General features: G+C 30.4%; 4 protein-coding genes across 4 annotated transcripts in view; 3 read left to right on the top strand and 1 right to left on the bottom strand.

The window, feature by feature from the left end:
- LOC124536517 (protein FAM166B-like) overlaps positions 1-7,386 on the top strand; it is a 30,003-nt gene extending 22,617 nt beyond the window's left edge. The window contains exons 2-5 of the mRNA XM_047113072.1: positions 4,816-4,917; positions 5,280-5,429; positions 6,288-6,484; positions 6,835-7,386. Of these exons, the coding sequence (XP_046969028.1) occupies positions 4,816-4,917; positions 5,280-5,429; positions 6,288-6,484; positions 6,835-7,067 (682 nt within the window). The 3' untranslated portion in view covers positions 7,068-7,386. The remainder of the gene's footprint in view (positions 1-4,815; positions 4,918-5,279; positions 5,430-6,287; positions 6,485-6,834) is intronic.
- A 738-nt stretch (positions 7,387-8,124) lies between these two features.
- Positions 8,125-11,369, bottom strand: LOC124536410 (RAB6-interacting golgin). The gene is made up of 4 exons (XM_047112946.1): positions 11,116-11,369; positions 10,002-10,443; positions 9,235-9,375; positions 8,125-8,758 (listed from the first exon to the last, which is right to left on the bottom strand). Exons 1-4 carry the CDS (start codon positions 11,183-11,185, stop codon positions 8,479-8,481), a joined length of 933 nt encoding a protein of 310 aa, XP_046968902.1. The 5' UTR covers positions 11,186-11,369; the 3' UTR covers positions 8,125-8,478.
- Positions 11,370-11,739: 370 nt separating this feature from the next.
- Positions 11,740-21,255, top strand: LOC124536311 (proline-, glutamic acid- and leucine-rich protein 1-like). Its single transcript, XM_047112832.1, has 13 exons — positions 11,740-11,893; positions 11,974-12,121; positions 12,230-12,350; positions 12,767-12,904; positions 13,287-13,426; positions 13,542-13,694; positions 14,081-14,176; positions 15,190-15,343; positions 15,822-15,940; positions 17,619-17,715; positions 19,241-19,420; positions 19,911-20,086; positions 20,415-21,255. The coding sequence occupies exons 1-13, from the start codon at positions 11,890-11,892 to the stop codon at positions 21,190-21,192; spliced, it is 2,304 nt and encodes a 767-aa protein (XP_046968788.1). The 5' UTR covers positions 11,740-11,889; the 3' UTR covers positions 21,193-21,255.
- Positions 21,256-21,783: 528 nt separating this feature from the next.
- Positions 21,784-24,958, top strand: LOC124536172 (probable tRNA N6-adenosine threonylcarbamoyltransferase). The gene is made up of 6 exons (XM_047112648.1): positions 21,784-21,981; positions 22,163-22,384; positions 22,523-22,673; positions 23,167-23,273; positions 23,698-23,864; positions 24,666-24,958. Exons 1-6 carry the CDS (start codon positions 21,867-21,869, stop codon positions 24,906-24,908), a joined length of 1,005 nt encoding a protein of 334 aa, XP_046968604.1. The 5' UTR covers positions 21,784-21,866; the 3' UTR covers positions 24,909-24,958.
- The last annotated feature ends 343 nt before the right edge of the window (positions 24,959-25,301 follow it).

Genomic DNA, 25,301 nt, shown 5'->3' with positions numbered 1-25,301 from the left:
TTCTAGTCGTATAAGCGTGCAATCACTTCCCAAGTCAACAAAACATTCAATTGTAAATGAAGAATTTATTACTGCCTGCTTATAATATTTAGAATTTTTTACGCTCGTACTTTCTGACAATAATACACGTTTTTCGTTGTTCAATACATTGTTAGTTTTTTGTGAACAGTTTACAATAATATGACCGAATTTATTACACCTATCGCATTTTAAAATTGGTTTAGAGCATTGGTAAACCCTATGCCCTTTTTCGTTACAATTAAAGCATAATTGTGAAAAACTATCAGGTTCAAAATTTAACTTCGAATTTTTGGCACGACATTGTACTGTGCGATGCCCAGGTTCATTACATTTATTACAGAATAAATGATTATTTAGCTTATTTCTATTTAAATTAGAATAACGATAAATATCTTTATGTTCTTTACAAACGTCTTTAAGAAATTTCAAGAGATCTTCAGGTTCTGTAAAACGAGTGGATGACGCTCCTGCACGTATTGTACGATCATCTATACCGTGTATAATACAATCTACAGCCTTTTTCCCAAATATATCACACGCATTTAATAAATTATTTTTCTAATAGAAATAATCATCTAAGCTATCTCCTATCCTCATTCGTTTTTCAAGCATTTCTGTTAAAACGACTCCGAAGTTAGTTTCGGATGAAAAAGCTTTTCGAAGTAATATTTGCCACTCTGACCAGGTATGTAAAACAGTATTTTGACTATTATACCATTTTTTAGCATTACCAGACAACTTCGGTAAAGCAAAATGTACAATATGAGATTCACTCCATCCATATATTTTTGCACACTCATTTACCTTTGAGAGCCATAAATCGATACGATGATTCTTTACAGATGGATCAAATTCCGGTAATAAATTATTATTATGCGGTAAACTAGGCCTTATTAATGTTTGAACAAATTTAGCTAAATCACCAAAGTTAAGTATTGCTCTCGATGAATTTAAATCTGACTCACCTAATGTATTAAATGGCATGTGCACGGTCGATGATCTCGGAGAAAAAATTGTCTCAGTGTCATCATTGATCGCTTGTTCCCGAACTGGACGAAAATCTCCAGCCTGGAACTCACCTTCACCGTTCACACTATCTAGTTTGGTGGCAGAATACTCTCTTGCAGTCGCAATATCTCGTCCGGTCGCAGAACAAACCCTTGAAGGCGCAATATCTCGTCCGGTCGCAGAACAAACTCTTGAAGGCGCAATATCTCGTCCGGTCGCAGAACAAACTCTTGAAGGCGCAATATCTCGTCCGGTCGCAGAACAACTCCTTCTTCTTGTAACGCCCTCGTGTTCCATCGCATAACTGTTTTCAGTTAAATTCATGTAATCTTGTCTAGTCGCCGAGTTTTTTGCTGTATTTCTTTGTATGGGACTTGGTGTTCTAGTTCTATTTCCTCTAATGTGCATATTAATATTTTTTGTAGTATGGTGTCTCTTCTTAGCGTTATCTTTATTTTTTCTTGGGTTTTCTCTTTTGTTATGAGAAGTATCATCGTCTTCAACAGATTGTCTTTTTCGCTTATCAAAATCATCGCGTATTCCTGAGCGTGGTCGTTTATAACGAGGCATTTTTGAAACGAAATTTATCCCGCTTCTGATATTAAATACGCCAATAGAAAGTATAATATTTATTTATTTCAGGTTTTATTTTTATATTATTGCCCCGAAGTTTACAAATCAAATCTTTTACAATAATTATTTCAAAAAATGTTCCATGCGCGACTTTCTCTTGTTTTTTTAATAATCCGTTTTCGCGGGAAAACATCTTGTATTATTTTATACAGCCATACCAGTTTTTAAAATCGATTACACTTACGAAAACGGATACACTAAAAAAATATGAGTTTATTAAATATATAATTATAATATAAATGTATTAGCATAAAGAATTATTTCTAACACAATTTAAAGATAGTTCCTGAAAGTAAAACGTTGTTGACAAATGAATGTTTTTTCCTGTTTATTTTCAACTGTGTAAACGCGGGAATGGTTGTGAAACTCTCATTGTATAGAAGGATTTAATGCGTTACACATCGCATATACACACGATGCAGTTAGCTATCATATTATTCTTACTACTCGATGTAATAAATGCATTATATTACGCTAAAGTTGGAAATCTAGGATGTTTAATGTACAATAACACATGTAAGTATTTATATTTCAACATTTGTTAATTTATTTTTTAAACAAATTGTTGTTTTTTTAATATATTTTTTTATGTCATTAGTTATGTCAAGATGGACAAGGCTCATCTGACAGTAAGTGATCATGAAAGTCCATAGACAATGAAATTCTAAAAAAATGTAGTCATAACTCACAAAAGTCTGTTGCTCTACCAATTTTGAGTAGTTTCCCAGAAGTTCCATTGACTCAATCAACTGGAACCGGAAACCAAAAATACGAATTATTATTATTTGGAAATTTACCAAAATATGATTCTAGCAACCCACTTCAACTTCACACGGGTTGATTATCAATGATTATCAACGAAGTTGATTATCGCATAATCACGAAATAACAGTACTCTGTATTGTTGTGTTCCGATTTGAAGGGTGAGTGAGTCAGTGTAACTACAGGCACAAGGGACATAACATCTTAGTTCCCAAGGTTGGTGGCACATTGACGATGTAAGGAATAGTTAATATTTCTTTCAGCGTCATTGTCTAAGGGTGATGGTGACCACTTAGCATCAGGTGGCCCATATGCTCGTCCGCCAACCCATAACATAAAAAAAAAACAAACAAATTATACCTCTAATAATATTAGTATACTATTATAGAGACAGCTTTTGTACATTTGGAGTCAAAAAACCTACCGACTTTCCATAATATGTATGTATTGGATGTTCAGCTTTACTTGTGTAAATTACTCACGACCAATCCAACCCATTGATAACAGAATTGTGCCTTTCAGGTGTTGACGAATGCCCAGAGTATATGCACAGGGTGAACAGTGAATGTCGACCGACGCCATCACAGCGGACTTGCGAGGAACCAGTCGCAACGTCTATGGGTATCATTTGCGACTGGTCTCGTTGCGACTGCGATTTCCCATTCGTATTGCATTTACAATCGGGTTACTGCTTTGCCTATGAAGACTGTCCTTAGTTATACTATAATAATTCTAACCTAGAGAGCAATTCTGCTAACAAATTGTCACTTTATCACAATCAAACCAAATCGTAATAAAAGACGTTTTTCTTTACTACGCAAGTTGTTAGCAGAATTAAAAGTTGTGGTTCGTCGAAGTGGGTTTGGAATAGAATCTGGAACTTGTCTTAATTGTTATAAATTAGTAGAATTGTTTGAGTTACGATTTAGCTCAAGTGTACGTTTGTAAGGAATAGGATCGGAAACGTATCGTTTCCATTATGAATTAATAGAATGGTTCCCTGTATCGGTTACAGCGGCTTTGGATGTACCGTATATTTATATATAGATACATATATGTATGCAATTTTATCTTTAGTCCCGTCAGTTTAATTTGTGATAAACATATAATGATTATATTATATTATGTAATGCAATAAAATTGTGTAAATATTTTTTAATTGTTTTCTTCCGTAAATAAAAATACTACGACCTTTTTTATGCCTAGAATATGTTAAAGATTAGGTTTTTTTTGTAATCTTCCAGACATTTTATTTTTATAAGATACATGAATTCAGAAATGGATTTTTGAAATTGAATTTATTTCGTTATATTTGAAATTGGGAACGTGCGACATTTTCTGGGTTGATGGTTTCATCGATAACTTTCCAAGGGAAGGTATTTTAACTTAACGTAAATTCGATATCTTATAACAGCTTTCAAATTTACATATATCTTGAGTCATATTTTTTTATAAATATATTAAATAAAATGTTTTAAAATTAAGACGTAAAGAATAAACTCTCTAAAGTCTACATATTTATTAAAAATATAGCATTAAAAACTAAACAGCTGATTTTTTTCGCAAGCTCTTCTCAAGTTAGGTGTTTATTCAGTAATCACTGGTCGATTTTAGACAGTTAATATGCATGAGTTACGCTTCTTAATTGAATTGGCAATCAATATGCAAGTTTAGTGTAACGCTTCTCTATTGAATAGAGATTTAAAAACACACATATAAATACAAATTGTATGTACAGTCAGAGTAAGAAATCCTTCGTCAGTTTTCAAATCAATCCCTTTATCAAGTCTTAAACTCTTAGTACCATTTGAATCTAAACATCAAATCACTGCGCCGCAATATGTCATTCTCGATCGGTAAAGCAAATTATCGCTCGTACTGAGCTCACGAAAATAGATCTTAAGGTGACGAACCTTTCCTTACCCCGACTACATATACATAATATATAAAAAATGAGACAACAGAATAAACACAACAAATTCCGGTCGCCAATTAAATATATTTCGTTACATTTCCCAAAAAATCGGCTGAACGATTAGTTTTAGGACTACATTAAAATATTTAGAATTGTTACATACCACTAGCAAATTATTACACATACTGAGGATACGAAAATAGATGGGGATGGGGATGGCGAAGAAATAAATAATTAGGTGACGAACCTTTTCTTATCCAGACTATACATACTCATAGTTAAAATTCGTGATTACTGCGGAATTGTCGAAGTCACGCAGATATACGAATTTCGTGAATAATCAGAAAAAGAATAGAAAAATCTGTACTAAAATATATTGACATGTTTTAATTTTATAAAAATAGCAATACATGCACTTACTATGATAAAAAAATATTAATAACAATTTATAAATATTTAGCGTGCATTGATTACAGATACACGGGTCATTGCCCTCTACTGAAGTTTCGCTACGGAAAGTGCTACGGCGATAACACGCGACAAATTCTGAAGGAAATACGCTCGAAGGGATTATTTAAGTAAGTATTAGATAAGTAATCAATACGATAGACATAACTACATACAAGATATATAACTGCTTTAATATATTTTTTTAAATTCATTCGTAGTCTAATAATGAACAAACAATTGTTAACTTAAAAAAAATCCGTTAAACAGTACGTAATACTATCTTCTCAAACTATTTATTATGATCTACAAAAATGCTACGACAGAACCGTAGATCATTCTTAACTGTTTCTCTATGCAATCGTGAATGCAATTGTTACATTGATAATAGCATTCACAATTGATTTGCGATAAGAAATAATTATATTAATGTTATCAATATTATATGTTCCTGTATAAATCGTACCGTGACAAATAATTATATTCGTGCCAGTAAACCTTTGAAATACCGCCCCGGTGACAACTACGAGCTAGACAACATGCCACGACGTGACACGCCAGCACGAGACCCCAACAACGGCAGGCACAGGCAGCCTGCCTACATGACCGGCTACACTGGATATGTACCAGGAATGAATTTCACGTAAATAATCTTACAATATTTGCATACCTATGAGATTATGTGAAATATTGATAAAATTCCCTGATAATTCTTTAACTTCGAATCCTTACCAAAATAACATCTTATCGATACGGATACCGAAAATAGTTTCTTTACTTCAATCCGAACAAATAGGGTAAAATTCACGTGGGTAGATTCCTAATGAATATAATATGAAAATCGTTATTATACCATTCATACCAAAGCCTGTAGGTACTTCAAACTTTTAAGTGAATTAATAAGGCTCACATATTTTTTATTAAATTGCTATCATGAAGTACTTATATAAACATAAAATAATTGAAATCTTTTAAATTAATCAGTCTGGTCAATATAAATTTATTAAGCAGGCGATGAACTATCCGAAATTTCTTAAATTATATAGTTTCATTTATTCATTACAATACCTATTTAATTTAATAGCATTAATTCTTCCTTTTGTAACGCATTTGTGTTATGGTTTAGTACCTATGATAATAATTATATTTTTAATGTATGTTTTATGGTCCTCGCGTTTTAATAATTCGACGGTTGCGTTAGTTAAGTAAATTTATTGACTACTTAAAACATTTATTTTAACTTAATATATTCAAAAGGTTTAAGGTATAATCTGTCCTTAATATCACATGATTTATATTATTCAATCTATTCATATATAACAGACTTGAACTGATTGAACGAAGAATGAACTGATTACAATGATTTACTTTAAAAATCTATATTTATCTTTCCGTTTAAGCGCAAATCTTTTGTAGGTTTCAAGTCACTCATATAGCTTTAAAAAAACGATATACAGATAGGTATTTTTTTCAATTTGTAACAAATGTATGCATATGTCAGGTATGGAAAATCATACGGTCGAGCGGCAGACGACTGCATGGCAGATTTCTCCGCAAACCAACGAAACTTGCGGCGTAAATCCGACTTGAACCGGAGTTACATACGATCGAGGAGCGCACCGAAAATGGAAACCGTGCATTCGAGAGACGAGATACGACGCGATCTTAATAGATTCATAGAAATCAATAAATACAAAGGTAAGCTAATTATTTATAAGGCTTTAATTACTTAGTATCGCGCCACCACCGACTTTATGGCTAAATTATTTAAAGGCAAGTACTAGGAACTTTACTGAATACCTACTTACTTTACTTGGAAACATCGTAACGGCGCAAGTTATATTATAAAGGAGCGGGAAACGGATTTTTTTTTTAATTTTTGTATATAACATAATATATAACATAATATAACGATTAAATATGAAGGGACATAATCTTTAGCAATATTAAGACGTACTACTTATAACCAAATAAACAAAGAGTCGACAAAAAATAAGGTTTATCCTTATAAAATAAAAATAATAATTTTCTAAACAAATTATTTTCAGAGAACACAATATCACCGGAATTCCCTCCAATAGCCGGCTACACCGGTCATATTCCACGTATAAAAGGCTCGGAAGCCTCACTCAGCCAGCGATACCACTGCGCTGCGAAACGTGGCTTAGAACTCATTCAGATGGAAAGGGACAAGATGAAGGAACTACAAAACGCAGATGCTAAAATTAAATCGATTCTTAAGGATAAGGAAAAGAAATATTCGTATTTTAATTGGGGATAGCATACGGGAAGAAGAATGTTCTTCACTAAGAATCGTTGAACGTTCTTCTATTTGAAATAATCAGTATTTTCGAACTGATAGTATTTTATTGTGATTTTTGAATAAAACGCATATGTCGCTTTAGTTTAAAACTGTTCATAGTTCTCTGTCAATGAAATATCACCTTAATGAATTGTGCTAAATGAGGCCATGAATAAGGCCCAGTTAAAAAAAAGTACGTATATGTCACCGTAAGATACAATGTAGCGAAAAATAATAAGTTAAATTGCAATCATATTTAACGGTTCACAATATTTCGACAGATTACAATCTGACGAGACAGACAGATTGTAATCTAACGAATTTTGTTATCTTACGGTGACATATATAAGGAACTTTTTGTTCAAAACCGCTATAAATAACATTAGATGTTTCCAATCATATTTATGTGTTAAGCGAATACGTAAAATGACTTTCGTGTAATGCAATTTTAAATATTATCATTTAAATTGTACTTACGGAAAATGTAAATACATTAAAAAAAAGCATTCAAAGAGTATAATAAATACTTCAAATTTGTCAATGCCTTTATCTGTTATGATTAACTGTGATTTATTTTGAGTAAAAACATTGTAAATATGTAACTTATAAATGCAAAATTATTTTTATTAAAGGGAAGATTTTTAAAATGTAAATAAACGATAGAAATAAAGATTGCCATAGTAAAAATAGTTTTATTGAAAATGTTACTATTAAAATAAATTCTGTAACTTAAAGTTATTATATTTAGGACAAGATTACAAAAATAGAGAATATAAAATGTCGTAATTATAAATTAACTTATAGGACATTGATTGGGATAAACAATTACAATTCGTGAACAATATATGAATTAAAACTTACATTAATTGTCATAACAAAGTTATTTTAATGAGTATAAATGTTTATTTTTTTAATTTCATTACAAATTGTACTTTAATAAGAAAGCATATCTTTTTTTGTAAAAATATATATTTCAAAAGAGGTTTTACTTAACAATAACTGAAATTTTATTTGTATTAAATTTAATATTTTTTTGCTCTAATACAGATAACAAATGTTAGTACAATTTGTAAGTAGTGTATATCCACTATGTAATGTATTCAAAATTGAGCTGCAACATATTAATAATACATTTATGTAATGATAATTGATAAGTTATATTTCCACGAATTATACTTGAGAATAATTTAATAAATTTACTTAAATCTAGTTTTAATAAAATAATTAGTCTTCTAACATATCATGTTCAACATGACTTTACAAAAATTAAGTATTATTACATAATAAAAGATTTAAGGTACTTATAATAAGGCACATATTTTAAAATTGCACCATTGCATTTTTGGAATTAGTTTATTCGTTGTTTAACCTACTTAATAAATTTATTAAATCAACTTTTAGGTAAAATTTCCACTATTTTACCTGATCTTTCATCTACACCGTCTATAATCACTGGTGTTTCATCGACTGGTGTTGCTAGTTTATTTATGGCATTGTTTTTATCGCTGGCAAGTTCAAGCATCAATGTTTCCAACTTCTGAGCCTTTCTTGTTTCATTGTGAGTGATTAGCGCACATAGATGTTCAGTGAGCAGTTCTTTTTTCTCTTTTTCCTTTTGTAAATTGATTTTAGCTTGTAGGAATTCTTTTTCTACTCTTAAATAATGCTTCCTATATGACCAAAAATTGTCTATTAATAAAATGAAAACTAATATTTGTGCTATTTTTTTTTAAAACAAAAACTTTCAGTAACCTCAACAAAACACCAAATCTTTATAATTAAGTCAGTTTGTCAGTCATTTAAAGTGGGGTTTACTCACTCACTATAATAATCCAATAGGATGGCAAATATAACATTACTAGAAATAAGTCAGGTACAGCTCCTTTCTTTGAGGAATGGAAGTATAAAAAATGTCAACATCCACACCTTGAGCTGTTATTAAATATTTCTCAATGGGTATTTTGATGGCATGACCTGGTATTTAAAACAGAATTTTGATAGTTTCGAAAGTCTGGTTTAAATAGTCTGCTAATAGTCTACTACTACACTGAGACAATTAAAAAGGTAATGTAAAATTTTAAAAATGTCACAAAAGAGTTTCTATATATGTAAAACAGTAAAAGTTGAGTAGTATGTAAATACTTACTCAGCATCCGAGTAACTGATGCATGCTTGATCTATTTTCTTCCTCAGAACCGCAACATCTTGTGAGAACTGTCCGTCCAAAACTTGCAATTCTTTTTTTATTTTTTCCAGTCTCACAACCTCTTCCTCTGTTTGTTTGGTCCTAAAAGTTATTTTAAAACATATATAATAGTCATAATTCCTTTCTGTAGACTTTATAACTTTCACTTCATAGAAAAATGGCTTTTCTATTATAGCATATTAAGTTCAAATTACCATATTGGTTTAGTTATAAGGTAATAAAACTTATTCACCATTATTATACATTACAACATATTTAAAATCTTCTTGAAAAACGAACACTATAAGATTATGGAATATTTTGAAATGAGAATGATAAAAATACTTCAAATAAACTTTTATCAATTTTACTCTCATTTGAAATCATTGATAAGTTTAATCTTGAGTAGTTACGTGCGATAAATTTAGTCTAAAGATACTACTACATTAGAAAATACTACAGTTTATGTAAAGGTACTAAATTGGTTATGTCATTTAGCACAATAAAATTAATGTAAGGTACTTTTAATAATATTAAACTTTTATTTTTGAGTTGTGCTTATAATAAAAAAATTGTATTCATCATATTCATTACATAAGAATTAATTAGAAACAAAACACATTTTTATATGTAGCAAATTGATTAGATTAAGTTTACAATTCTTTATCTAAAATATTTAGCTGCAACAAATAAACATGAAATATCCAACATATAATATATATAAATACCTATCAGCCAAAGCTTTAGCGAGCATCTCTTTCCTCTTCTTATTCTGTTCTTCCATCAACTTCTGTTTAAGCTGTAATTCTTCTAACTTAACCTTATGGGTAGCGAGTTCGTCCTCTGTATAATTATCGACACATCTTACCACATCTGGAGCTACATTTGAGCTACTTTTTCTACTGGATACATTTGATACATCATCTTCAGGGTCATCAATGATATTATTTTCAACATCTTGATTAGTGGTTGTAGTTTCAACTTCATTATTATTAACTATATCATTGGTAGAAGTTGGTGTTTTAAGGCTGAGCTTACATTTATCAAATGCAGTATCCATAGCATCGGAGCTTAGCTTTTCTATAGGCAATTTATATTGTGATGTCGGTCTTTTTAACTTTGAACCAATTTTATCAATCTTCCGAACATATAAAGAATTTGCTTGTGAATCTTAAAACAAATAAAAAAGCTTTGTCAATGTTTTGTTTATAACATGAAACCTTTTAAGATATCTTCAAATCTCAAAAAATCAAATGTAAAAAATCAAAATTCAATAAAATAGAAAAGTAACTAATTATAATATTTCTTAAACCAAATTCACTATTATCACTTGGAATTCTAAATATAAATGGGTAGTATCTGTAAATAACAAAAATATTTCAAATTATCAGAAATTTACATCCTGTTTTAATAAAACATAACCTACATCCCATACCTACTATAGGTATTATATCATCTAAATGTGATTATAGGTTAAATGAATGAGTAACATGCATTAATAATTTTATACAAAGTTGATGTCATAATAAACTTGCAGTCATAGTTCTAGTCCTTTTCTAAAAATGAAGAAAATATCATCATTGTAACACATCTTCAATAAAGAAAATGCATTTTATGCATAATTTTTTATAAACTTGAATTCCTTTGCATAAATACGCAACACGAAATAAAAAACCAATTTTTTGCTAACCTTGCCGTACCGGTTATTTCTTACCTGCTATAAAATTTTAACAATAACTTTTGAAAGTTAACTTAGTAACAAAAACATTTTTACATAACATGACAATTACAGTAAAAGCATGAGAAAATGAGTTATTATTTTCATGTGAGAATTAAATTTACCGCTGTTTGGACTAGATTCCGTGGTCTTCATCCGCTTTAGGTCTTCTTCACTAAATCCAGTAAAGGACATGATGAAATATTTCTTTCACAACTGTTTCTTAAACATACTATCTTTAACTCAGTATTTTTTTATTTAATATTTTTTTTGTATCGAAGCTTGAACTGATAAATACATTTAGCTAAATATATAAATACTGAATTGAATACGTGTAAACTGTAAATATAACTTACAAACGAATTTTGACACTGACAAATTGACAATGACAATTGGCAAAACGCCGGTAATTTGGAATAAAACAAAAAATAAATTACAAGTTTATCTAAGGATATTAGAGATAGGTACTTTTTAAGTTATTAATTTAACAAATTATTTATACAGTAGATGTAGATATTGTTTAAACTATTTATTGAAACAACTTTAAGCATTAAATATAAACTATGTAACAAAAGGCTTAAAAAATATATACTTAAATGTATATTATCAATTCATATTTTCAGGCATAAAAGCATTAAATTAGATTCTTTATTTATTAAGATTTTTTTAACCCGCAAATCTAAAACTAACCTTTCCTTATACAGCTCAAACTGACAACTAAATGAAAATGACATTTTACGAAGCGAAGTGTCAGAACTCTCACCTCGAGTCAGAACATGTTCAAAACCCATATAAACAAAAGTTTGAATAAACACGTGCAATTGACAAATTGTAAAATAAAAAATAAAATAGTGTAAACCGTGAAATACATACATTTAAATTGATATAAAAAAATCAATATGGGTATAAACATTATCTTTGATTCAATAAGTTGTACTCATTAATATTGAAACTACTTTTAAATTACACATATTGCATTTCAGATCTTATCCTAAATAAAGTTCAAACTGTGGACCCAAATGACAGTGATGCTGTTAAAGAAGCACTTTCAGTGTTTTTCCAAAATCTAGTAAAACAAAAAGACCTTAGTTGCAACAAATGGTTACGCGAATTGAAAAATGTTATAAACCGGTAATTAATAACCTCAATTCATATGGTTTTCTTCTATGTATTACTAAAAAAATATATGTATTTGTAAGAATATTCAGACACCATTTTACCTAAGACATTTTTTTTCAGATTCCCTAAATATTGTATGCAGCATCGTAGCAATACGGAAAATTATTTGGCTAGTTTTATAAGCTCTAATAATTATTTTAATGTGATTGAAGCAGCAAAATGTGCACACGCCTTGCAACAAGTGAGTTTAAAACAATAAATTAATCTCAGTATGGTTCACTACAGAACATCTTTATAAAATTATGGTCCTGCAAAAATATAAAAATATGTTGATGAATTAGAAGTTTATTCTGTTCATGTACTGAATAAACATATGTAAATATTATTAAATTATTTTAATAAATTGTAGAATGATCCACAACTGAACTAGAATAATAAATTGTGTATATAGAATAATAAATAATAAATAGTGCTCTTCACTAAAAATCATACATAATCTAAAGCTGAAAAATATTTTTCTTTTTTATGAATATTATTTTGAAACAATGTACTTATATGGATAAGGAAGTAGGTTATCTGATAACTTTTTTCTTTTATCTACCTAAATATTCCTAATTTTTTTTATCCCAAAATACTGACAATTACTTTTCATTCAAGGTTCGCCCGACAAAAGAAAAAACTGCAACCCCTAAGTCAAGTTGGAGAGATCAGATTGCATTATTATGTAACACAGCTCATACTCTTATTAGTGCAGTGTTCCCTAATGCGGTTGACATGTATAAGGATGCAGATATGGTATGAAGAGTTATTCAAACAGTATACATATTTATGCTAATTTATGCTATAAAAAGCAAATAATAAAATAATAATATGTCTATTAAATAATATGCTACTTTTTCACATTTATCTAAAAAGATTTATTATGCCTGTAATGTGGTCTTACAACTTATATATCTAAACTAATACTATAAATGGTAACAGTCTGTCTGTCAAAAACCAGTCACTGAACCAAATTTCATAAAATTTTAATTTTAATTGACACAAAAAAACCTTACTCGTACAACTACTAAATAATGATATATCAATAATATAGATAAAAACTGACCGTAAACATACTTCAGAACAAAATATAATAATGATCTAAGAATAATAAAAAAATTTTTTTTTTTACTTTCAGCCACAGACACCAAGCGCTAAATCAGCATTGTCAATAGCACTGACAGATGTAACAAAGAATCTGAAAAATGTGAAAGACAAACAGTCGTTATTACAACTAAGGTTAAAAAATGTATTAGTCTTCATTCAAGCTATGTTGGTGTGAGTATTATATATTTTTTGCATACAAAATTCATACTATACTATATTTTATACTACCAACTGTTATTGAATAATCTTGACATTTGTACTTAACAATTATATTATTGTTTTACAGTGAAATATATCCTGTTGCAAAACCTATTCGGCCACAGATTATCTTAGATGTTATAGTTAGAGCTTTAAGTGTTACCAGTGGAACAAATTCAAATGTCAATATTTCATCTGTGAAAACACAGGCACTCAGAACTTTAGATGCCTTAATTGTATGGTAAGTATTTAGTATATATTATTGATAAAACAGAGTAAATCAGAGAAATACAAGATAATGAAAATTATTATACACTTTTGAAATTAGAACATAATAATAAATTGGCACAATAATTATATCTTAGAAAACATTTTATTATTATCAATCCTATTGGTACACTTTGTTTCCTGAAATAAAATAATAAAATAAATACAATTAATATTTGTTTTTCAAATCACAAAAGTATATTGCTTTGTTTTATTTTTTATCTGGGCTGTATAATGTAATTCTCTTGCAATAATATTTAAATTAAAAATTTTCTTTCTGAATTTAAAATTTTTAGGATAATTAATAAGAGTTCTTGCTTTATATAATTTAAGATTATAATATATTGTAATATTTTTTAGCTTAGGTTCAAACTTGATACCTTTCTCTCCTCTAGTGATAAGATGTGTGATGCAAACATTAAGATGGAGTTCGGAAAATTCTACAGAAGATAACAGGTACAAAATACATATATTAAAAAATTGTGACTCATAATTCGAATATAATTAAATTTTTTTATTACATTATTTATATTTATTTAAAAAGATCTTTTGCTTTTCTTTGCTTTCATACCCTTAAATTGTCTTTAAAATAGGCTATTTGACTGGTTTTTAAAATCCATTTTATATTATTTAGTAGAAGTTAAGGAACCCAGTAAAAGTTGATTTTTTATTTCTGGTTCATATTTGCGGAAAAATATCATCTTAAAAATGCCATATTTAAATTGCACGCAAAAACGCTACTTGGACAGTATAGCGCTGAAATGGGGTCGGTGACGTCACTTTCCTGTATTTTAATCAGTGGTACATATAGTAGAACAGCATGGTTTACAAGAAAGTCATCAAAAGCCCGGCCAATCAGGAGCGTTTTGTGTCACGTGACAAACGTTTGAAAAAATGCATTTTTATTTATGTTTTTTTTTAATAAATTAAGTATTATTTTCAACTTTCTTTAGTAAATAACCATTTTTAAACTCATAATATACACCGATTACAATAATTCACAATTTATTTTTTGCATTGTCAAATAGCCTATTTACCTTTATAAAGTGTAATGTCGTGAAAGAAAACACTGTGAGAAAATCTAAATGAGAGGCGACGAAATCCTACCACACATCTCCACTACATTGGAACAGTGATGGATTATGCACTACACTTTCTCCTTGATAAGCCTTTGCCCATGAAACATTAACAGACTGTAACTACACTATTATATAATACTAGTTGTCGCCCGCGGCTTCAGTCGCGTTTAGGATTGATTGTTTATGTGTAAGGCAAAAAAAGTAGCCTATGGCTTTTCTTCGAGCACAATTTTACTTCATACCAAATTTTGTCAAATTTAGTTAAACGGTTTGGTAGTGAAAGAACGATAGACAGATAGAGTTACTTTCACATTTATTATATATTTATAGATTCCCTTTGATTCTAGAATGTTTATGTTCGTGTATAAACAACTTGTAATTATTTTGCAGAATAGTAAGATCCACCGCATACAACACCCTCAGCCGATGGTTGAACGTCTTACATGTTCATAGAACATCCGACAGCAGGAATCTGTGGGAGGATGAACTGACAGGACACATTGTCGATGATATCACGCCACTAAAGAAAATCGTTCAACTGACTGTAAGTGCCTCGTTGTTTGAGTCAATCATTTTGCATCCATTAAATTGCATTATCAAATATACAATTATTTATTCTATTGTCGAAATAATTTTTTTTTATGGTATAGGTTTGTGGACGAGTAGATGGGCCACCTGATGGTAAGTGGTCACCATCACCCATAGACAATGACGCTGTAAGAAATATTAAGTATTCCTTACATCGTCAATGTGCCACCAACCTTGGGAATTAAGTTGTTATCCTTGTGCCTGCAGTTACACTGGCTCACTCACCCTTCAAACCGAAATACAACAATACTGAGTACTGTTATTTGGCAGTAGAATAACTGATGAGTGGGTGGTACCTACCCAGATGGGCTTGCACAAAGCCCTACCACCAAGTAAAAAAAATTACCACCGATTCAGAACCAATTCAATATTTTCAGTGTGTTTGGAAAGTATCAGCGCAAAAATTAATTGTTATTTATTAATCTCATTTACAGATGGGCCCTCAACCGACTAAACACCTCAGCAAGAAAGCCAAGAGGAAACTAGCCGCCAGTCAGCTGCAGGACAGCACGATATCTGCCCATATGCCCGGAGAGAAGAACAAGATTGTAACGTAAGTAAAGTAGTATTATTCTAGCGGCAAGACACGATGGCCGTTTTGACACATTAAAAAAGTGATGTGGAATGTAAATTTATTATCGATATAATACATTGAAATTTTTGTTTTTTTGCAAGGAATTTAATTCAAGTTTTTGTTGCAAGTAGTATCTGATTAAAAAGGTTTATGTTCTGAATACTAATATTATTTCTATTATCATTTTCTACAATGAACTTATATAAATAAAACAAAATAAATAATTTATAAAATAGATAAAATATTTACTGTCAACCAAAATATAACACCGACTACGAGGTCGAGAGTGTGACGTACACGTTTACGCAAAAAAAAAAAACAGTTATCTTCGCGGTAAACAGTTATATTTGTAGTTTAGAAATCACATTCGATAAATTTTATGACTAACTGCACGTCACTATTGACAATAAAGAACAACAATTTGCTCCTTTGATGTAATTATTTATTAAATACGAAACTTCATGAGCGGGCAGACGTCAAAACGGCCATCATAGCGTGCCGCTACTATAGTAGTATCGCTACATATTATAAAACAAAGTCACCCAAATACTGAACGGATTTTCATGCAGTTTTCACTAATAGACAAAGTGTAAAAATATTTAAAAAAACGGGGCCCTAGTCTTTTATAAACTGAGCATGACATGCGTATCAGCATTTTCAATGATGAAAATATCTATTAGTTGTACTCAAAAAAAACCTGAAAAATTCTCAAAAATATTCAATAGTGAGGGTTTTTGTAAAGGCAAGACAATTTGATTAAATTATACATTATTTGCTATGTAAACTGTGGTAACGAATAAATACATTAAAAAAAATATGTCATAATAGAAATCTGTACTATATTATAAATGCGAAATTAACTCTTGTCCTTTTACAGTCAAACTATTTGGTTTTTTTTTTTTAATTTGATATGAAGCTAGCTTATATCTTAGTAAGGACGTTGGATATGTAAGGGCACTGGTCCCTCCCTTTCTTACTTCATCGTAAAAAAAACGCTTGCTTTTCAGATAGGAATTAAATTTATTCAATAATTAGTCGGTATATATACAAAAACTTAAACAGAATCAACCAATAAAATTCGAAAATGGTGAAAATTATGATTCAACTAATCAAAATTTTTTTTTTTTTATAATTCATATATTTCAACCAATCACGCAGTCTAATAGAAATATTAAGCTTCGTGATTGGTGGTTATTTACGATAGATTGCGACATTTGAGCGCCATATACGCTTGCTCTTTCTCTTGTGATATACACGACTTGCAGAATTTAGTTCAACTCAATCGATAGTCTAGGTGCGTCTCTGGACCTTTACGGACATGTTCTTATTATGTAACTAACTATCAGCTCCGGCTTCGCACCGTTGCAGTACTTATACTAAATATACTGCGGAATGTCCTACAATGTACACAGTTCTTGTATCATGCACATAACCTTCATCTCCAATCACTTAATCAATTAAAAAAACCGCATCAAAATCCGTTGCGTAGTTTTAAAGATAAAAGAAAGAAAGATATTTAAGCATACACAGGGATATAGGGACAGAGAAAGCGACTTTGTTTTATACTATGTAGTGTCCTACAGCTACTATTTTATGCCTAGCACTTTACAACCAACCTCTAAAGCGGGAACAATAACAAATATTTATATATCTCCAGCTCAGAAGTAAACAATGAAGTGGCGATAGCAGCTCTAGATTGCGCCGAAATGTTCTTAACAGTCTGCGGGAGATTCCTGAAGCCAGCGACTCATAAGGTATTACTTATTTATATCTAAATTAAAAATGGCATTTTTTTTTTGCAAATCCATATGAAATATCATAGAGTAAGAGTCGAGATGGCCCCGTGGTTAGAACGCGTGCATCTTAACCGATGATTGCGAGTTCAAACCCAGGCAAGCACCGCTGATTCATGTGCTTAATTAGTCTTTATAATTCATCTCGTGCTCAGCGGTGAAGGAAAACTGCATGTGACAAATTTCATAGAAATTCTGCCACATGTGTATTCCACCAAACCGCATTTCAACGGCGTGGTGGAATATGTTCCAAACCTTCTCCTCAAAGGGAGGGGAGGCCTTTAGCCCAGCCGTGGGAATTTACAGGCTGTTGTTGTTATCATATGATATGATCGCTTATGATATTGTGTCAATTAATTGTTGTTTTTTTTACTTTTGTCCTGTAGTAGTTGGAATAAGTATTTGTTAATATAATAAATGATCAAATAGTAGTCATCATCATCCTCCTGCCCTTGTCCCAATTTTATTTGGAGTTGGCGCAGCATATCTTCCTTTTCCATAGCTCTCCGTCTGACGTCTTATCAGGAATAAGATTCTTTCCAGCCATATCGCCTTTCACACAATCCTTCCATGGTTTCTTTGGTTTTCCCCTTCCACTATATCCATCCACATTAAAGACCTTCCTCACAACATGATCCTCATTCCTCCGCTTAATATGCCCATACCATGATAGCAATCCACATAACATTTCTGTTATCGGTACTTTGTACTCTATCCTCAGCTGCATGAATAGTTGTGATGAACCTTAAAAAAAAATTTAAACAATAATTTTTCTAGTCATAAGAGTACCAGAATAAAAAAAAGAGTGTCTGTCAGGCCATATGGTAATGCATTTATAATAAAATTTAATTAATGCCTTATTTGTCATTTGATTCGCTCATAAAACTGCTGACACCAACCAGTGTTGGAACAAAATAAACCGGTTTTGGGTCACTAGAAATTTATTGTTGTTTTTCTGCCAATAAATTCTCAGGCAACTCAAAGGCAAGTTTACAGTGTAAGTACTCCCATGTCATGGAAACCATAGGATATCGTATGTCGTGCGCCTGGAATGTAGAGGATATCGTGTGTCGTATTGTCATCTTATCGTAATTTGAGCCTGAGGGAATAAAAAGTATCCCTGTATTTGCGCACAAATATCTTGTACGTGATGTAGGGCTATGTGCAAGCCCGTCTGGGTAGGTGCCACCCACTCATCAGTTATTCTACCGCCAAATAACAGTACTTAGTATTGTTGTGTTCCGATCTGAAGAGTGATTGAGTCAGTGTAACTACAGGCACAAGGGACATAACATCTTAGTTCCCAAGGTTGGTGGCGCATTGACGATGTAAGGAATAGTTAATATTTCTTACAGCTTCATTGTCTATGAGCGATGGTGACCACTTACCATCAAATGGCCCATATGTTCGTCCGCCAACATATACCATAAAAAAAATCATCATCAAATACTGATATCTACAATAAGCCAATCGTTTAATTTTTCAGCTGATACAAGAAAGTCTCGTGCGTGAATGCTACAACCACGCCTCTTACACTGACAATCACTTGCTATATTTGCTGAGAGCGCTAGAGGCCACTCGTAAGACAACGCCCGTGACCGTACCCCCTCCCACACAGTACTGCCTACATTTGTATAGCGTGCTTGTCAATGTGCAAAATTCTGAGGTAAGGATTACTTACGATTTTACTAAACTAAAATTGACAACCCCAAAAAAAAGTGTCAAAAAATAATAATTTAAAAATATACAGTATATTTCAAGTGGTTCATAATTTCTTTAAAACAAATGTTGTTACTATATTTAAGATTGAAAATATTATTGCCAGTAATAAAAATTCAAACTTTAAAAATTATGACAATAAATTTGCAATTTTACATAGTTCATGCTCACTAGCATGCTCACAACACTTTATATATTTAAAGTGAGTTGGTAAATTGGACACAACTGCACACCAACATTGGCACTTCAATAAAAATTAACCATTCCTAACAAAGGAATATAATTATATGATAACAATATTAAATAATAAAGATGTTTATTAGCCAAACATGAAAACAATAGAAAAAGCACATATTTGTGGGCTTAAAAATGTATATATTTATACATTAAATTAAATAATCATTTTAACATAAAACATAACTTACTATTTCTTACAGATAGCAAAATTCTGTACTCAAGCCCTACTGGACATACGACTGCATTTACACTGTTCACCACCATCACTGAACTTTGCCTTAGAACCACCAAAGGAGACGGAAAATGAAATTCAAACTAAGAATAAGATTTCAGAAAAAAATAGGGCCGTGTTGCAATCATTATTAGGACCAGACAAGTAAGTGCAAATAGAATAAATAATAACAGTGCATCTTTATTTTTATAACTTTTTCATTAAATGGAAACTTAACTGCTGAAATTTGCTCATTCTTTCTTACTCATAAAATTTATTAAAATAAATATTATTATATAGTATTTTGCAATTAGTGAAAAAAAGTAAAAAAAAAATAAGTAGTATTAAAATTACAAACCATATAAAATGTCTAATATGACTGTGAACTGATATGATTAAGAAAACTATGTTTAAAAGAAATTTTATTATAAAATGATATATAAACTAATAGTTATAAAACAATGAATAATATATTCACTATAATCTTTTGCAGGGTTCCCACAGCTGCCATTGAAAATGAAATAATAACAATAGCTGATGAGCCTTCAAACAAAAGGCCTCGGTTAGACATTGATGAAGCTGATCAGATAAGTTTAAGCAGTGACTCGGTAAGATCCGTTGAAATGTGTGACGATTCTGAAAACAATGAAGTAGAAGTTATTGAATTAAATAAAACCAATAATATAAGCAAAGATGTTATACAACCAATGGAAGACGAGCAAAATGTACAAAATGCAAGTATTATACAGGAAAACACCCCTAATGCTCCTGAAGATAATAACACCCAAGATAATATTAAAGATGTAAACAATGAACAAGATAAAATGCATATTTATGAAGCGGCTACTCAAATGCCATTAAACACATCTACTGATACAATTGAAGAAGAAAAATCTCTTTCACAGGAAGTTAGTTATGATTATCCTAACAAAGGTACAGAGAAGGTTACTGTCTTGGAAAAAATGGATGATGACAATTTACCCAGTACAAATGATACAGATGACATTCAAATAACTTGCGGGCAAGTTCTTAGAGATACAGAAGAAATAGAAGCTGAGAAGAAGATTGATGATCTTGAAATAGTTGCCAAAGTTAATGGTGTACAAACAGAAGCTATAGAAAATGGTGACATTGCCGAAAATGCTGTAGCCGAGACAGACACAACAGATGGGGCAACTTTAAAGTTGAGTGCCAAAACTGATGGTATATCTGTTGAAGATATGCTGGCTGATTTCGTTGACGAAGTTATCCAAGAGGCAGCTGAAGCCTAATTTTTATTTAGAATATATGTATATCATGATTTTTGATAGTGCCAAGAATAAACGCATTTAATCAAAAGTGGTCGTGTTTTTATTCACATATTTTAAGAAATACATACTATTGTTTCTACTTTATTTTACAATTTTTTAAGCTTATGAGACAAAAAAATAACTTTAAAGTATATTTCATTCAATACATAAAAAAGATTTATGAAATGCCTTCATAATATTAAAAAAAACACACTCATCACTGTTCCGGGCAGGCTGAGCGGTATCCATAAGGCAACCACTTCCACCCTCACTTTGGACTTCTCTTAACTGCAACTTAGAAGCTGTTCACTTTTACCTTTAGACGGCGAAAAAAAATTTGCGGCCGTTGGTAATCACTTTCTATCAGAGGAGTCTACATCTATATCGTAAAAATCGTTTGACACCTATATAAAATAAGATATCGTTTCACAAATTAGGCAATAATGATTGACGTGAGAAAAAAAAATTATAAAATTCAACATAGTCAAAGACTTGTATACGTATCCAATTTAATAAATACCTTTGCCTTTTCATAGAGGAAAAATAAAAAAAATCCGTTTGAAATGTGATATATTGACATTGACATATGACATATTATTATTTTGTAAATACGGAACATCGTGTTAAGTGAAAAATACAATTTGTCACTGAAGAAAATGGTTATAGCAATAGGTTTCGAAGGAAGTGCAAATAAACTTGGGATAGGTATTGTTAAAGATGGCGAAATACTTGCAAATTGCCGACGAACATATATCACGCCGCCAGGCGAAGGTAAATTTTGTTTTCGTATATATTTATGATTTATGAACAAAATACTGAATATATATATGTATGTATTTTATATATAATATAATAGTTTATGTTCTTATATGGTTCTTAAAATTATTGAATAAATATTAATTGCAATAATGAAGTAATTTTTATAAAGTACAATATTTAAAAATAAATACAGGTTTTTTGCCAAGAGAAACAGCAGAACACCATCAACAAAACATTCATGAGGTTCTCCAGGAAGCATTAAAACAGTCAGGCATAAAACCCGAGGAAATTGATGTTGTTTGTTATACTAAAGGGCCTGGAATGGGGGCGCCGCTAATGGTTTGCGCTATTGTAGCGAGAACATGTGCTAAACTCTGGAACAAACCTATTCTTGGCGTCAATCATTGCATAGGACGTATCCTTTTTAATATACATATTACTATTCCTTCAAATAACCTTCTATGTTTAATATAATATAACTTTATTGCATTCACATTTAAAATTATTTTATATATAAAAATGATTTTACAAATATCTTAACACTAATAAACAGATATTGAAATGGGCAGATTAATTACAAAAGCAAATAATCCAACAGTTTTGTATGTGAGCGGAGGTAATACACAAGTTATTGCATATTCTAGACAGAGGTACAGAATATTCGGTGAGACAATAGATATTGCTGTTGGTAATTGTTTAGATAGGTAAGACCTTATTTTAATAAATACTTTGTTATACATATGAGGATGCTTAATGTATTCGTCTTAAATAGTCAGATCTGTTTATACTATAAACATAATACTGCAAATTGTTGTTGCTCCTGCAAAAGTCGCTATCTATTTCAATATCCACAAAAAAAGATATATATATATCCACTATCATTACTACTATAGTTTAAAAGATTAGAATTTAACTATGCTATATTCATACATCAAAATTTCCATATATTGAAACGGCATAGCAATCGAAAAATATGAAAAAAACACATAGCAACTTAGCTAGAGCAATGACAAAATATGCTAATAATTATTGATTAGAATCCCTGCTTGTAGTATAAAATTAAATTGGGTTAATTTTATACTACTTTATCATTGTAATACAATAAAAGTACTGAAACCTCAATGATCATATTATATGACATTAAATTGTAAAGTATTATATTGTGCACAATTATTTACTGATCTATTTTTTTATCAGATTTGCAAGGGTATTAAAATTATCAAATGCACCCAGTCCCGGCTACAACATTGAGCAAATGGCTAAAAAGGGAAAAAAGTATTTACATTTGCCATATTGTGTAAAAGGTATATACACTACATATTATCTTTTAAGTATAAACCATACAAGAGAAACTTCTCTTGTATGGTTTATACTTAAATTTTTTGGTTTGACTGAATTCTTCATCAACAGTTGTATAATTGATTAGCTGTTGCTTAATTGTTTCTTTTAAGTCTCTTAAATATGTGCAGTATGTTGCATGTGAGTTTGCCTTAATGTAATGAAAATAATAAAGATATGTTATTATTTTTGCCTTGATAATTAGTATCTGGAGTAAAAAAAAAATACAGACGAATTGATAACCTCCTCCTTTTTGAAGTCAGTTGAAAACTTAGATTATTCCCTAATTAACAGAAATGTACAGTTGACTTAATTGCTTTTTTTGTTTCCGTATAATATATTATTGTTTAAATAAATTTTATTGATTTTTATAAATATTTTATTGCAAAGGTATGGATGTCAGTTTTTCGGGAATACTTTCGTTTATGGAAGACAGAATAGACGAATTATTAAAGGAATACACGCCGGAAGATCTCTGCTATTCACTACAAGAAACTGTATTCGCAATGCTGGTTGAAATAACTGAGAGAGCAATGGCTCACTGTGGATCAGATGAGGTGAAGTATGAAAAAACTTTTTTTATATAATTAGACTGCATAAGAATTGTCTATAGTAATATATACCTGTACTGTCTGTCTACTATACTGTCTGTCTGTTATATTTTCAAGACTAAATCACTCAACAGAATTTTATATAATATATATTTTTTTATATATTTACTGACCACCTAACCCTAGAACACGAGCGAAGCCCCGCGCGGCAAATAATTATATACAGCACATTTCATACTCTAATTTATAATGAATAGTTAATCTAATTTATATTGTAAGAATTATAGATTTTGTTTATGAAAATTTTATGAAAATTAAACTGTTTTAATTTAAACTATAATTGGTGGCTCGCCCGCGAAACTTCACGTTTATTCAAGATTTTTTATTTCATTTAATTATTATTTCATTTAATTGTAAACTTATTTACATTTTATTTTACTCATAGTCTCTCATAGTGTCCTATTTACTCGTAGAATACATTGTTTCGTGGGTTTTTTGATAACAATTAACTTAAATTTTTTTAGCCGTAGAACCCCTTTCTAAGTGGACAGTAAATACTGTTCCTCTTAAATTAAATCTTTGTCGTGGAATAAAATTTTGTAAATTGCAAACAATAGTTCTCTTTATTGTTCTGCACATTTATGACTTTAGCTCTTAAATATGAGACCGTAACCGATTTTCTATATGCAGCTATAATAACTATGATAAAAATCTACTTACGGTAAATCTATTAATATATAAGGTATCAAAATGCCCAATTTTTAATATTACAATATATCAAATAATGTGATTTTTATTCCTTATCAGGTATTAATAGTAGGAGGTGTTGGATGTAATGAACATTTGCAAGAAATGATGGGCGTGATGTGTTCTGAGAGAGGTGCGAAGATATTCGCAACTGATGAAAGATTCTGCATAGATAATGGAGTCATGATTGCTCATGCAGGTGCCATTGCATATGCAGCAGGCACTCGTATGGAATTCAAAGATGCCACCATAACCCAGAGATATAGAACAGATGATGTGTTAGTCACTTGGAGAGATGATTAAAAATGTATTCAATTTCTTATTATTTTTTTTTATTATATTGTTAAATTTTAACAAATTCTCTTATTTCAACTACCTTTTAAATTAACTCTTAAGAGTTTTTCAAGATTTAAACAGAAATGATATGATAAATTTCTTAAAATAAATACATTGGATTTTTCAGTTTTATGCAGAAATTTAAAAAAATGTTTTCAAAATTGTGGAAAGATTATTGAATATTACATTTTTTTTTCGATCGTTTTTCTACCATTTTGAAATTTCCTTTGATTTTTGTTATGAAAATTTATACAAGTACTAGAAAAAGCAACTGAGGTACAGATAATAAACTGTAATGATATTACACAACATTGTGAATTGGTGCATCATGAAGACAACAATACAGTATAGGGAAATAAA

Source organism: Vanessa cardui, chromosome 16 (genome assembly GCF_905220365.1).
Source record: "Vanessa cardui chromosome 16, ilVanCard2.1, whole genome shotgun sequence".
Classification (NCBI taxonomy): domain Eukaryota; kingdom Metazoa; phylum Arthropoda; class Insecta; order Lepidoptera; family Nymphalidae; genus Vanessa; species Vanessa cardui.
This window is presented reverse-complemented; position numbering and strand designations above follow the sequence as displayed.